Raw genomic sequence first — 16143 nt, 5'->3', positions numbered from 1 at the left:
TTCACTTCATCATTTTGCTGCAGTCCGGTACTGGCCAGTCTGTCTTTTGCCTGGTAATCAGTTGCTTCATGTCCTCAAAGCAGATTTTCTGGAAGTGCCAGTGGACAGGAGGAAAATGCAGCAATGAAAGCTGCAGATATCAACCAGAAAATCCTTTGTTCCCTACTTCTGTATAAGCCTAGATAGTATTTATTATACTGCAGGCCAGCCTGGGGCAAGGTTCCTTGAAGAGCTTAGTGATAACATAGATTCCTTTGCACGATGGAAATTGAAGAATTCTAGGTTAGTATGTTTAGATGTGAGTCACACTGAGAAGTTTTATTGGAAGAAGAGTAATAAAAATGAATGCATTACATGGAATTAGAATAAAGTTAACATGGTTGCCAGCTTTTAGTGGGTACTTTTGCAGACTGAATGAAACTGTGTACTTGGTCTTAGCAGGATAACAGCTGTGTTGCACTCTGACAATGTCTGGTTGAAATGGCTAAAGAGAAGCCATTGAATGTCTTGAGTGGAGGCAGGAGCTGTTTTGGTGACTGGCTCAGCCTCTTTTCTTTTTGGTTCAACTAAAGCTCCTTAAAGCTCTTACTTAAGCAGCACTTCAGGTCCTGAGACCTTTGTTCCCTCCTTTTGAAAATGGTAATATCTGCCTGACCTGCATGGTTTTGTGATTCAGATTTTGTGATTTTTTTTCTGAATTAACTTTAACTCAGGTCAGTTCCCTTATCTAGATTGTAACACAGGTGGGAAGGAGAGATGGCTTTTTTCTTTCTTCCTTCCATTGGTAGCATTGATTTGCAGTTTTATATAAATAGGGTCTGAGGTATGGGATCAGAACTTCTTAAACTGGTTTTGTTGCTGAAGTCAACATATTGCATAACTAATGCTCTCATTTCAAACCATATGTTCCATATAAATACGTAACTTGCTTAGCATACCTTGGAGTTGTGTAACATTCTACACGCCTTAAATCAGAGGCACTCTTAATGGGATTAGATGCAATCATAACTGAATTACTGTGGTGATAGTGGATTTAGGGGTTTATTCCCCTTAGTCCTGTCTGAGTATGTTAATGAAACAGAAAGATCGTTCCAGATGAAAAGAAAAATACATGTCTGATATTCTCTTTCAGATGTTCCTAAGCTCCAGCACGTATCCTGAGATTCATGGTTATTTGCATGCAAAGGAGCAGGGAAAAAAATCGTGGAAAAAGTTGTACTTTCTTTTGAGAAGATCTGGCCTTTATTTTTCCACTAAAGGTACATCTAAGGTAAGGGAAGGAAAAAAAAATTTAAAAAAGAGAGAGAGAACTATGCGGTTAGAACAAATGTGTATGTATTTATCATTTGTTGTAATAATAACCAAAATTTGAATTTCAACTCACAGTGATAAAAAGGAAGAAAAATATCTGTTTATTATAGATAAAATCTAGAGAGATACTGAGATATAGTATTGGGAAAGTATTGTCTTAGAAACAGCAGTTTCTTTTTGCTTAATAACTTTGCCTCATTCTGGTTAATATATTTTCAATCACTTAACAGAGTGCTCTTTTAAAATGAATTTTCAAATAGTAGTTAAAATTCTGAAGTATAAGTAGATACTCTGAAAAGTGGACATAATGCTTCATTATCTAAAATAAACAAAAACCTATGTATAGAAGGATTTTACAGGAAGATTTTGAGAGTTCTCAAATTTTGTCACTGGACAGTTTTTTATTTTACTAGTTCAACTGCTTGATGACAGTACTTTAAATGTGATTACATTAAACAGGATACATTGGAGTTGAGACACCTTTTACATAAACCACTTGAAACAATGTTTTTTCTTTTTCTGAATTTTCTCTGTTAACTGCCAGAGTATTCATTGAGCTGTTTTTGTATCCTTCAGCAAATTTCTTTTGTTTGCTTCCTTGACTTAATTAACCTTAGAGGATGGAGATAATGGTTAGAAATAGTACTGGACAGTTATTATTACACTATGTTGTTTTTCAGATTATGAAAGTATATTTTATTTTGATGTTCGAAATGCATACTGCTCTCAAAATGTGACTCCTGCTCATAATATTATTGTCATTTGAATTTAGTGGATGTTTTCCCAGAAATGATATCACTCGTACTTTGGTTTTTATTCCTCTCTGGAAGAATGAACTCTTTGACTAGTTTGAGGTGGTTTTTATCTGCCTTGTAAAATTAATGTTGAGTTGCCTCTTTCTAGATTTGATGAAGTCACAGTTAAAACTGCAGTATGGAAGACCGTATTTTGGAACAGGATAACTACTATACTCTGCTGAGTTTCTTATCTGGAGAGGCTGGCTAAAAATAGTCTAACTGTATTACATTGCTCTTCTTTTTAGGAGCCAAGGCATCTGCAGTTTTTCTGTGAATTCAGCAATAGTGATATGTACATGTCTTTGACAGGCAAAAAGATTTCTGGAGCACCAACAAACTATGGATTCTGCTTTAAGGTACAAGCTTATTATTCTGATACATATTAAAGCAAGCCACAGTTTTTAGGTAAGCTTAAGTTTCTTTAAGGTTTTTGAAAACAATATTCAGCTGTCTGTTATAAAATAGGAGAATTAGTGGCTTTTATTTCAACAGGTATTATCTTCAAGATATGCATTAATGCTAAAAAAATGTGCTGTGGCCTTCTAGCCTAACAAATCAGGAGGAACCAGAGACCTGAAACAGCTCTGTGCAGATGATGAACAAAGTAGGACCTGTTGGATGACAGCAATTAGGTTGCTTAAGGTAATTTTTCTGTGTGGAGTTAACTTCTTGCTTAAGTTTACTATCTGAAATATTGATATTGTGTGGTAGAGAAGTAACATAATTCTAGGTTCCCATGTAATACCAATATTAATTTTGTACTCTGAAAGTTTATTTTTCTTCATCCCAACAAACAGAGACCAAATTACTGGAATCATTGTAGGGTATGTGATGATGTCCTGAAGCCTCGGTCCTGCAAATAGTTAATGTTAAGCATATGCTTATATGTAACCATGTTGAGTTCAGTGAGATTGTTTAGTGATGTTGAACAAAGCGACAAGAATACACAAGAAGGGAACTTTTAATATGTTTTTAAAATATGTCTGTGACAAAATAGGAATAGGTCAGTTGGTGTATTAAATGGGTAGTATTTAATGCAGAGTGTACATTTATAAAGGCAGCAGCAACAATGATGATGTTGTGCATTTCCTTATCCTAACAGCATTTGACCCTGGTTTTTAATGGTAAAGAAAAGCATATGTTATCTTTTACATCTGGAAAAAAAAATTTCTTGGCTTAGGTTTATAATTTAAAATGCTAACCATGTTATTTTCTGGTTTTAGTATGGGATGCAGCTGTATCAGAATTACATGCAACCATATCAAGGTAGAAGTGGCTGCAGCCCTTTGAATATAACATCTATGGTATGTCCCATAGTAGCTCCATGAATAAATACATTGTTTCTGCCATCATGCTATTTTTTAAGTAACTTGTGTCAGTTATACCACTGACCTGATCCTGCAAATCTTTGCATGTGCGAATGCTTGCTGAAATCTTTAGGGCTGTCAGGGTTGACTAGAGAGCTAATTAATTAATTTACTTAACACAAATCGAGTCGTTCAGACCAGTTAACAGGCTTTTTCCCTTTGTCAAATCTCCGGTATTTTGAGAGCTCGTTGGCTTATTATCAATGTCAAAAAGAATGGAAAGAGGATTTTGGAAACAGAGCAGCAGAACTATAAATGCATTAAAAAGCAAGCAAAGTGTTTAAAGTTACAGATGCTGTAAATGTTGAATTTTAAAGCTATAACAAATCCTTTCTGGTATATAGTAATACTTCTATTTTATTATTATTTTTTTAATATAAAATATTAAGTACTTGAGATGAATTTCAGCTGGTGTATTACTGACTGGATTTCAGAGGAACACCATAATTTGGCAGAATGGGGTTTTGGAGGAACAACAGCCTATATTAGATGCTGTGTCCATCTTCTCAGTCAGATAGTTGGGATTGGATCAGGTTGTCCTTTAATATCTTATGTTATCCCAGTTCTTTCCGAGTCATTTGACTTCAGTCTTTTTCATGGATGATTTATATCACTTTTGTGGGTTTTGTTGGCTACATTGGGTAAAAATTACTTGTTGCAGGGACTTGTGATGGTGATTTTTATGGTGGATTTTTTGAGCTTTTATTATAGTTCTTGCTGTTTAAATGCCTAAAATATGCATTTGCTATTACAGATATTCACAACAATAGTTTTCAGTGATATTGCTAATAAGCATGGCTTCAAAATTGTGCTTAATACACTGACTGTGTCTTTACTTTCTCTTATGCGAAGCTGTTACAATAGCTGGCTGCTACTTTTATAATGGATCCGGGAGCCATTACTGATTCTCTGCCCTCTTACACTGTTGTGTGCCTTTTAGCTCATGTAGCTTCTGGCACAGGCAGAATCTATAACCAGTATTAAGCATGGCACTGTTTTTCTACTTGTGTATAATTCATGAATTAAACAGCAAATTGGATAAACTTGGGAATTAAGTGCACAGGCTAATGAACATACTTCATAGGGGAACCACTTCCATGTTTCACATTCCTCTATAACTCACAACCATGTCAGCTACAAAGATTTCCCTTCACTTTCCTACAGGCAAACATTTTATCTTATTTTGCCATTGTTTTTTTTGCTTTTGTAAAGTTCTTTACAGGTTACAGTTACTCAGGCAGAACTTAAGAGTACAGTGTCAAGAATTGCAGTGAACTACAGAATTGCTGTCTTCCATTTCTAGTTATATTCATGCTTGTAACCAAACAGGAACAAAACAGAGCTGCTTTGGTTTTGGACTGGGTAGCTTTGCTGCTAACCCTACAGAAATCAGGGCCTCTTGTGTTCCAGATGTTACTTTAACTTAGCGAATGCTAGAATGTTCTTTTAATTATTTGATATTCCAGTGCCTGCCAACATTTGAGCCATTGCAATCCCTGTTAAACTTGATTTTGTAAACCTTGGTTTCTGAGAAGTATTTTGGTGAGTTTTAAGACTGTTTTGTCACACTTCAGTGCTTTTTATTCTATTTTTACAAACTTGATCTTCACTGGGAGGAAAAAAACCAAGCAATTTTATAACAGATCCTACAGTTACTGAGTCTGTGATAAGAGTTAGAAGGGATGTATAAAAATAGAAGTTAAATTCCATAGAAATGGCTGTCTTCAGTGCTTAAATCCAGTAAACTTTGAGTGAAAGTTTATATAGAAAATACATAAATTTGACATATTTCTAACAAAATATTTAAAATCTCTGTTAATTTGGTGGTTATGGATAAGAATTTGTATTTACCTTTTTTCTGTTACTTGGATAACTTAATAACAGTTTCCTGATGCTTTGACATGCAAAGGGCTAGTTATAGTTAAAAGTATAAATGGAATTTATGGTAAAGCGATGTATTTATCATTCATTGCAGTAATGCAAAAAGATGATATGTCCTGCCAGACTGTAAAATTGAGCTTTGCAGCAGCATACTGGAATTACAAATGCTCTCTAGGGTAAAATGAGTTTGACTCTGATGGGAAACACTACAGATACTTGAAACACCACTTAAAAACCGTAATGTTTTCTCAGAACCTCACTTTTAAATGATGGATCTTTTAAAAAATGAACAAACTAAATTTAATTTTATTTGTTGCAGAGAAGCATTTCAGAAAATTCTTTAGTAGCAATGGATTTCTCAGGAGACAGAAGCAGAATTATAGAAAATCCAACAGAAGCCCTCTCAGTTGCAGTTGAAGAAGGATTAGCATGGCGGGTATAAACACCTTTGCTTGATCAGAATAGTATTTTCTGATTTGTTTTGTTTTGTTTTGTTTTTTAAACAAAAAAGCTTTGAAATCATGTTTTTACTTTTCTCTCATACAGAGGAGAGGGTGTCTGCGACTCAACTCACATGGTAGTCCTATTGCCATGTCTAACATGGGTATGTGTGAGTTAATTCATTGCCAGAGAAATGCAATAGCTGGTTCTTTCAATAAAGGCAAAATGTTTTTTAAAGATCTTTATTTCTACAGCTATACACAGATCTCAGTCATGGTTTCATCATAAAATCTCTAGAGAAGAGGCTCAGAGACTTATTTTGCAGCATGGACTTGTAGATGGGTAAGTTAATTCTTTACATAACTCTTCTGAGACACATTTCTAGTCAACAACTCCTATTTTCAGGTACTTCTTACTGGTGGGAGATGGACGAAGGAAGATTTTGCACTCACCTAATAGAAATAAAAATTATTTTATATAAGGATATCTGGGGATCAGTTGGTTTCTATTTTATATCTTTTGGAAGCAATAAAGTGGTGATCTAACGCTTCGATTCTGTCACTGACAGATTACTTATGTCCGCTCAGAGCCAGGCACTTGAGCTCTGTATTTGCACAATATTCTCTGGGAACTCTCAACTTTAGCACCAATGTCTTTTGTATCTCTTACTAGTGCTGAAAGAATGAAAGAAAGCCTGAAAACATTATTCTAAGGTGAACTGTGCAGGGACAGCCATTGAAAAAAGTATGCTTTTCCTCATTAAATGACTAAAAATTTTATTATCCCTTAATGGTATACAATAAACATTAGGATAAGACTTTTATTTTTCTCTCATTTAAATACTAATTTTAAAAAATGACAAAGCAAGTAGGTATTTTATGTTCAAATCCTCCTGTTTTTCATTTCTGTATTTTTATCCTTACTCCTGTATTAAATGTAAACTTGGGCCTCCTTCATTCATCGAGTAATTCCATAAAAGCTTAAGTTTCTCTGAGTCTGCTTCCAGTTAGGTACCTGTAACATCAGATTACTGGTTAAATTCCTTCAGTTTTACATTAAGTATGCTGCAGTATTGTTTTCTACATCTGCAGAAAGGGCTCTAGGGAAAAAAAAACAATGGAAAGGGAGATAAAAATAGTCATACTGAACAAGGATGGCTAATTGGACTTCCCTTTTTGTATTTTTATTTTTTTAATTTCGGGGGTCCTGTTTTTAAGCGTGGCCAGTCATCCTGAAACTGCTTCTGTATTCTGCATTCATTTTTGCATTTGTTACATGGGAGGGATGGGACATGGGGGTGAATCCAACATGTAGTTCTGAGTATTATGTCATTGTAGGGCTGATGAATCTTCCAGTGTTATTTCAGTGGGTACACACACAAACTGTTAAATGAAACCCAGTAGATTTGGTGAGTAAAGAGCAATGGTGTTTAAGATGAGACAGTGAATACCTTGCTAACATCAGTGTTGTTCATGTTACATTCTCGGATCTACTCATAGATACGCATTGTGGTTTTGGTGAGGATGATCCTCTTGCATTGACCGTCTAGAATTGACTAGAACATGCTAGTATGAGCGCTCATATGCTGTCAGATACATATTCAGGAGTTTAAATGAAGTCATTAATACATTACAGCATGTGACAAATGCTGTGCTTTTTGATGGGCTGAAAGAATGAATTATCACCAGAAATACAGAAGTTTTTCATGGGAATAGTAAGATTTTAGTTTCTGGGGTCAGGTGCAGAGAAAATAATCCATGTTGAGCCTTTTAAGGTGATCCAAAGCAGGGAGATCTCCTGCATATATGACAGAGATTGTAGGACCTCTGTAACACCAAATGTACCAACAAATATGCTGTTCATGATGGCTTATAGAAGATAAAGGGACTATTATATAAAGGCTCTACAGTAGTCTCAGTATTTGGATAACCCAATAACAGAATTGGGGACAGCAACAATCTTAAGGTGTGCTATGAAGGAATAAAGTTTTTGGATCTATTGTTCTGGTGTCAAACCAACTTCTTTAAAGAAGTTTATGTAGCAATAATGTAGATTTCATACTTTACCCCCTAAAGGATATTTGAAGACTTTTCAGTGATAAATGGTTGACAGGATTGCAAACTGACGGCATCTGATTGATGAATGGGATAATAGCATTAACGAAAGGCTCATGACAAAATGCAACTGGTAGTTCAGAGCATTCCTTGTAAGTTTATGAAGGAGCAGTTGTTTGGAGTCATCCAGCATGTCTAAAAAGCTCCCTTCCAACAGACATTTCTATGATTCTGTGAACTGCAACCCCTTTCTTCATAATAAAGTTTTTAAAGGTTCTTTGACAACTAAAGTAGGTATATTGTGATAAGGTTAGAAAAGAGTAAAGATCTTTTTGTGTGAAGGAGGCCAAATGTTACTTATCTTTGCTGTTAAAACAAGGAAAAAAGTAAGAAAAGGGACTTTAAAAGAACTGATGAAAGGCAATGTAAATTCTAATCAACCTGTATTTTCTTTCCTATGCAATGTGATTACTTTGCATATTGTTTAATGTGGATCCCAGTATTTGGGTGTAGAGACCCCATTTTGGATATCTGCAAAGTAGCACATTCTTGTCGTGTCATTTTTCTGAATAAAATAAAATGCCAGTCCTTAATGACAAACATACAAAAGATTTCAGTTCATACAAAGGATCTATCTAACTGTGCTCTGAAAAATTTAATTCATGTCCTGGAGAGGGTGAAAGGCCACTAGGTGGTGAGAGAGAGCTTATTAGGAGAGCCTGAGTCTATTGAGAAGTCTTGTTTGGTCTTGTATTTGCCGTGTGCTCTTACAAGCCGTATGCAGAGTTGGCAATTATCCCTCTTTAATAACTGAATTAGTATCAGAGCTCCGAATTAGACTGGATGGGGATTTTGGTAGAAATGTTAATGATTATGGACTCCAATTTCTTAATTCCAGGTGTTTTCTTACTTTGCAAAAACAGAACTCTTGAAAAAATTTGAGGATGAAATTAATAGTTTGGATCCATGCTGTTAGTCAGTGAAAATCCACTGGAAGCCTTTGTCTGCTTTCTTCTCCTGAAATCCTTTCTTTTCATGTAGTAGTTGTGCTGTCGTTCCTGGTATGTGGTTGGGCAAAAGTAGGTGGCCACTAGTGCTCACTTGGTTGATGCCTGCAAGTCCATCTTGCCCATTTCTTTTGTGTCCTGAAAGAGGAGCATGCCTGCCAATGGCTGTCCCTCCATTTCCCTTCTCTGGTACAGTGGTTAGCTATATCTGTTCCAGGCCTGCACGGTACAAACAGTTCAGACTCTCTCCACTACAAAGCTGTGAATCAGGTACTTCCCTCTGTCTTCCAAACTGTTCTCTGCTGATATTCCAAACCCAGTGATTTAGGGAAAGCTGTCTCTTGCTGGTAACCATCCTTTGCCTGTACCAGAATATCCTACCAGAATTATGGTGAAATTATGTCTGTCCATAACCTGGCTGGAATAAGTTATCAGTGAACTAGTTGCAGTGACACTGTTGGCCATTGAGAGTGTTGTGATTTGAATAATGATGCTATAAAGTGAGCAGAGTGGGAATTTTGCGGATGTGCAGAAGTGAGTGTGCATTTATGAATATTGGCCAGATGTGAAAACGATTCTGGTATGTCTTGCATTACCTTCTCTGTAAACTTCCTGTTGAACTACCTTTTGAATTTTCCCTATAATACTTGTGATTTAGGTAACTGTCAGAGTCCAAAGAAAGCTCTTGTTCAGAGCAGAAACTTTGAGGGTGCATTTCTGTCTGAAGAGATGCATTGTAATTCTATGCAGCGTAAAAACTAACGCCTACAGTGTCATTCATTTTGAGAATGCATATTTTTCACATAATAGACAAGGTGAAGAAGAATTTAAGAAAAAGTATTTCCAGTGATACATTTGCAAAGAAATACTGATTAAAAGCATAACGTACATAATTAATATTATTTTTGCTTTTCACTAATACTTACCGTAATGAATTAACAACAGTTTTAACTGGAGGTTTACAAAAGGATTTCCAGAGTGATCTTACTGTGAAAATTTTCAATCTCTTTTAGGGTATTCCTGGTACGTGATAGCCAAAGTAACCCCAAAACATTTGTGTTGTCATTGAGTCATGGATTAAAAATAAAGCATTTTCAAATTGTACCAGTAAGTAAATTTTTCAGTTTATATATACAATTGTAAAACAAAACAATTGAATAATTGTGATAGAATATTGATGGATTTTTTTCTTTTGCTGTTATATGGAAGGTGTAAACATAATACCTGTATCACTAAAAACAATTAGTATTCTTGACTAGAGTTGAACATTTTTAAGCTTTGCTGTTTGATTTGTTATAAAGGTTGACTAGTATTATGAAATCCTAAAAAGTGCTTTGAAAAAATAGACAAATCTATTTGAACTGGAATAGAAGCAACCCTGATGGCATGAAAATCATGTACTAATAAAGGTCATATTGCCTTTTCATTTTTCAATATGTGCACAATTTCTTTTTAGTAAGCTGTTTAGGTGGATTGCCTATGACATGTGTGTGTGTATATCTCACTGACTTATCCGTTCAGGATAGTTTCTCTCAGTATTTGGAGTCCAAACATTTTTGCTGACCTCTCTTCTTGATTCATGTTACTGTGGTATATTCATGTTCAAGTCTTCTTCAGGGGGACAATTTTAGCAAAAAATTTGGTATCCTTATTTAGTCCAGCTATTTACAGGTAAGCTGAAATTTCCTAAATTGAAATCATATTTGCATCAGTTTTCATTGAAGATACCATCCAATTCTCCTGCCCAAATGGCTAGCTTTTCTCATCACTTCCACTCTCTGCAGAGGTGGTTTATGCTGTTTTCTTTACAGGCTGCTTCTGTTGAGATGAGAAACACTTCAGCATTATGTGTTTTAGCCACAGATGCTTGACATAACTGAGCAAACCTGTAGCTTTGTCTTCTCTCTTCAGAAGAACCTTTCTTCCAGCATACATAATACTCTAGCCTCCATGTTTTTGCCTACTGAAATTTCTAGGAGTTTCTGCTGTTTCTCAGTAGAAATGAGTGTAGTGGCATTTTTTTTGTTTCTGATCTGGTGATCCCCTATGATCATTCACCAAATTTCTGTATTCCTTATCTATGGCTTGTAGCTGATATCCTCCCCTAAAAAAGTTCCTGTAGAATAAAACTGAAGCATTATTTGGGAGGAGGAAAGGAGTGAATCAATGTTAGTTAAAAGAATTGCCCAGGATTTTTGTTGTGTTTAGCTACAAACAGTGGAGGAGTCCTTAATCCAAAGGTGATAGTTATGCCTGGATCCCATGCAAGTGTCAGCATATGCTCTGTGATCAGAATCCCAGGTGTAAGATCTCTGTCATTCTATTGACTGTGGTCGCTTCTAGTATTTACTTTGGGATAACTGTTGTGTGGTTTAGAAAACCTTTTGAACTCCGTACAAATACTGTATGATTCTACTTCATTGGGATGTCATTTAACTCTCAAATTTAAGAGACCACTTTTTTCTTTCCCTATCAGGAAACAGACCCTCTTTTCTCTGAGAGCAGATGTAGCAGGAAGCTGCAGTTATCTTCAGTTTCCTCTGAGCTGGATGATTCTTCTCTTCCCTTCAAAAAAATTATCCAATCAATTCTAATGTTCTTCTGCAGATGTAAGCAGTGCATTTGAGGAATTAATCGTATACACGCATGCTAAAACCTTGCTCTCCTGTGGTAGGGTCTTTGGTGGAACCAGGAATTCTTTGGTTTGACATGGATTGTCTACAGACTTGGGTCGATTTTTCCATGCTGATGATCTAGAAGACCTGTACCACTTCAATGCAAAACCTGTCTTACTTGAAGGAAAATTTTTAAAATTTTTTTTAAAGTAGAGCAATTTATCGTATGCTAGTTACCAGAAAAAATAAATGTGTAATGAGAACAACTTAATCCAGAGAGAGAATGTGAATATGGAAACTGTTAGTTCCCCAAACATAGGCGTATTTCAATTCCTTTCTGTCATTTAGTTTCCAGTCGCATTCAGTAGCCTCATGCCATTCTCGGTACCCCGACTTACCGCATGCTCTGGTTTTGCTAGAACAATACTCTTTTAAGGAGTTCAGAAAAGTATTTTTTGAGGAGGAAAAGGTTTTTCTTCCAGTTGCTGCTGATCTTCTAAATTAAGTTATCATTTTTTAAGAAACAAGGCATTTTGTGTTACTGCAGTAAGTTGGTGGCTTATTAGTTGGAGATCAAGGTTACCTTTTTGAACTTCAAATCCTATTGTTCTTCTAAACTCTTGCCTTTTTCCAGTCTTTGGGAAGAGGAGATAAATTTTCCTACTAAATGTAAGTAAATAAATGGCATTTAGAAGGTCTTTTTACAAGTTAAAAATCATTCAGTCTCTAAATGAATTATTTTTCTCTTACATTTTAGGTTGCTTCAGGTTATACTGCATTTAAAAATGTCTCCTTTCAGATAGGGCATGCAGCCTGCCAATTCAAGCTTCCCCCCCATTAACAAGTGCATCATGTTAACATTGGTAACATGTGCAGCAGGTATTGCAGGTGGGTGGCAGGGAATTGATTGTAAAAAGTTCAAAAGAAAACCTTTGGGATACATTTGAGATCCCACACTGTGAAAATTGGAAAACTTTATAGCTTAAATGTATTTTTCAGCCTTACTACTCTGAGCTGATACAAGTTAACTTCAGTGTAGTCTATCCTGAAATTAGCTGTTCTGTAGTCCATGTGAAAGAAGAAGAATTGATATACATTTCTGGGATTGTCTTTTTCCAGTAAATGTTCTCTCATAACAGCCTTCTTAGCTTTCAGAAAATGTTAAGTTCCTGGGCAACATAACTTCGATACAAGTTTTTACTTTGTTTTTACTTTAGAATTGGAGATCTGTCTGGTGTTCACTTCAAGGTTTGGAATTAACTTCGAGGGGGAAAATAAGCTAAAAATGAAATCCCAGTCAACAGGCATCTGAATTGTCAACTCTTCCTTGTCTTCAGTGTGTTGGCAGGAAAATTGCATGCATAAGGAAAGGCCAATGGATGATAATCCATTTTCAGGTTCTTGACTGGAGCACAGGAATTTACACATGCACACATTGGTAATTCCTTAACTAGCAGTGTTTGACCTGGATTGACCAAAGTCTGAGAACAAAGAAATTACAAACAAAGAAATTACAAACTTCCAGATATGGTAGAAAGGGGTAGAATAACCAGGAATCATAAGCAGTTCAACAGCTGCTTCAGATGAGAATCTTAATTACAGGTAAGAGAGCTAATTATATCTTCTCCCTTCCCTTGTACTCAAGTAGCATAGTTGCATCTTTCTCTAGCACACCATCTGCTACTGTATGCTAGCCCTACTTCAGGATCTTCTGTTCACTACTCTCTCAAAATTCTGAAGTATCTTTTTTCCCTTTTCTTTTTAAAAATAGTTTAAATAGGTTCTTTTTCTCTCTATTTATATTAATACTAATTAGTCACTATTGCACTGAAGCTTCTTGATATTAGACATATCAGCAGTAGGGGATATAAATCAAGGTAGTACATAGTCAGCAGTGCAATACAAATTGTGCAAGAGCTAATGTTCAGTAACCGAGAATAGGGAAATACTGACTGTAAATTTTTAAGCATCTAAAACTCAAAAGTAATCTTCAAGGTATGTTTTGCAGTTTCTTCTTTCTCTCCTGTATCTATGTTCATACATGCATTTGGAGCCGCAGCAGTTCTTTGTCCTACAAGAAAGAACATATTACTATGTCAAGCATGTTACTTTTGTGATGGGCAGTTTCTTGTGTAGCACATACCATCCAGTACACCAAGGCACTGGTGTGTAGCCTCTTTGCACCTTACAAAATAAGTGATACAAAATGTAGCAGTTACACAGAAAGTGAATGGAGCAAAGGTTGAAATCTGAGTAAGCTGAAACTTGGTTGTTTGCTGTCACTCTGTAAAAACTCAGTGTTCATATTAACTCCAGCTATCATTCCAAAGCAAAGGCATAAAGTGGTATTGTTAGTCCAGAAAGAATATTCCTATACTTATTTAACTGTTCTTTCCTTTTAGGCGTATACCTAACTTAAAGGGGAAGTTAAAGAATGCATTTTTTTTTCTGTTGTTTATTTTTGATCTTGCTGTGAATGATGACTGTATTTTTCCTTCTCTCAGTAGTCATAAGATTATGAATATCTTGGTCTACAAGAAGATTTCTCAAACAAGTATTTCAATCAGGAAGAAATACCATAGCAAAAGAGGATTTTATTCTATCTTGTTTTTCCATTTTTACAGCTGGAAGATGATGGGAAGCTATTCTATACCCTTGATGATGGTCATACCAGATTTACTGATCTCATCCAGCTAGTGGAATTCTACCAACTTAATAAAGGAGTACTGCCTTGCAAGTTAAAACACTATTGTGCGCGAATTGCTCTTTAACCAAAGCATCTGTTGTTTCATCAGAGGGAAAGGAAGATACTAGAATACTTTTTCCCCTAAAGGCAATTTGTATAGTAAGAAGGGAAAAAGCATTACATTGTAAAAATTCTATGTTTAAGCTGCAAAAAAAAATTTATATTCTAGATAGATAAGAACTTTGCTTTGTGATTGTCACAGCAAAATTAACTTTATGGTTTTAGAAAAACATTCTTTCCTATGTAATTCTTTAGTGTTGTCTTGGACTTCTTTGGGGTTTTTTTTCAACTGAAAAGAATTTTTAAAAAAATAATATTGTGTAACTTCTAGAAAAATATAACTGAAGGGAAGATCTTTGTTCTTAGGTTTAAAAATAACTTTTTGTCTCTTCAAATGTTTCTTAATTTCTATTCATCACATAGAAGAATTAGCATTTACTGTGGTGAGGATAAGAAGCTGAACTGCACATTTTATTTGTAAATAAAATGAATAAATATTTTGCACTATATTTTTGAATGCTACTTTGAGGATTATCATACAAAAAGTGAAAAATCATTAAAACTACTTAATAACTGATCAGTTGTATTGAGTTGTGCTATTACTGTTGTAGTATTTTAAAGGATTTTTTTTCTCTAATGACTAAATCTACTTCTTTATATAGAGCTGGAGTGTCATGTGGCTGTGATATGTATAAACATGCATAAAGTATCATGTAGTGCATAACGGGGTTTAGTGTATACCTACAATCTCTAACACAGAGAGAGGGAGAGACTGACCTGTTAAGTGCTGTGGATTGTTGCAGAGCTGGGGAGGGAATCAACTTCAATTGCCCTTAAAAAATAAAGGTAATGTTATAATACTTACCGTATTTAAAATACTTACAAATAAAGGTGAATCCAGTGAACTTTACTCTTTGCTGAAAACCTGGTGAGAGTGTATTTGCAGTCAGTTCCTAGCTTATTTTATTATTTATCACAGAATAAAAATTTCAGTATAGCTACCAGTCAACCAGTCTTCAGAGATTACCAAACATCTAACATTCCAGCTAAAAAGAACTGTTACGGTAGGCTGAATCAAATTTTGGACCTTAGCATTAAAAATACTTTTGGTATCTGTGTTTTGAAAGAGAGGTGATACTGCTGGATCCTTGAACAAAGACTGTAGTGGAATGGGGCTTGGATTGAAAGAGGTATCTCTGTCCTGATGCTTTGCTATCCAATAGGTTTGATACTGTTACGAGGGTTCAGGACCTGGCCCTGGGCATCTTTACTTGGGGTAAAGGCTGGAGTGCAAGGTAGTGCTTGGAAAGGGGCCATCACACCGAATCTGCCTCCTCCTGCCTGTGCTTGCTTTGATTCTCTGACTGTCAGACATACCGGCTGTTCTGCTGTAGAAGTTGGTGGGGAGAGAAGGTGGAGAAGGCCTGGGCAAGGGATGGAGTACGGTGGACCTGAGGCACAGCAGTACCACTGTGTGTAAGCCGACAAGGTCATGTGGATGGAAGCATTAAAATAGTGTGGTAACTATAGCTTATGGTTTTGTTATTGTGTGTCTGTGGAAGGCAATCATGGTAACATAATTCTGTGATACTTAATTTACTGACTTGATCCACACATCACTGACCTTTTCCTCTGGTATGCAAATACAGTTTTTAAAGCTCATTAAAAAAGCAACTCTTCATAACGTGTACCAAAGATGCAACATATGTGGTGCCTAAGCTCATTACATTAGGAATGCCTTGTAAAACCCTTCACAGTCTAATAAGTTTAACTCTTAAAACTCAAATATAATTTCAAATTGTAATTACAAAAATGTAGTTTTAATTAAGACCTCTTCAGGTTTAGTTTAATAATGTGATTACTTCTCAGGCCTAGTATTATTTCAGAGATTGGTATAGAATAAGGAGAAACATTCTCCTCTGCA

The 16143-nt window shown here is 35.6% G+C and overlaps 1 protein-coding gene across 1 annotated transcript in view; it reads left to right on the top strand.

The window, feature by feature from the left end:
* GRB14 (growth factor receptor bound protein 14) overlaps positions 1 to 14796 on the top strand; it is a 67795-nt gene extending 52999 nt beyond the window's left edge. The window contains exons 6-14 of the mRNA XM_069781258.1: positions 1133 to 1270; positions 2354 to 2464; positions 2655 to 2750; positions 3332 to 3412; positions 5676 to 5792; positions 5903 to 5960; positions 6052 to 6139; positions 9872 to 9965; positions 14098 to 14796. Coding sequence (XP_069637359.1) covers positions 1133 to 1270; positions 2354 to 2464; positions 2655 to 2750; positions 3332 to 3412; positions 5676 to 5792; positions 5903 to 5960; positions 6052 to 6139; positions 9872 to 9965; positions 14098 to 14244 — 930 coding nt within the window. The 3' untranslated portion in view covers positions 14245 to 14796. The remainder of the gene's footprint in view (positions 1 to 1132; positions 1271 to 2353; positions 2465 to 2654; positions 2751 to 3331; positions 3413 to 5675; positions 5793 to 5902; positions 5961 to 6051; positions 6140 to 9871; positions 9966 to 14097) is intronic.
* Positions 14797 to 16143: the final 1347 nt, after the last annotated feature.

Source organism: Haliaeetus albicilla, chromosome 4 (assembly GCF_947461875.1).
Source record: "Haliaeetus albicilla chromosome 4, bHalAlb1.1, whole genome shotgun sequence".
In the NCBI taxonomy this organism is placed as follows: Eukaryota; Metazoa; Chordata; class Aves; order Accipitriformes; family Accipitridae; genus Haliaeetus; species Haliaeetus albicilla.
Note: the sequence above shows the minus strand (reverse complement) of the source record. Positions and strands in the feature narration are given on the sequence as shown.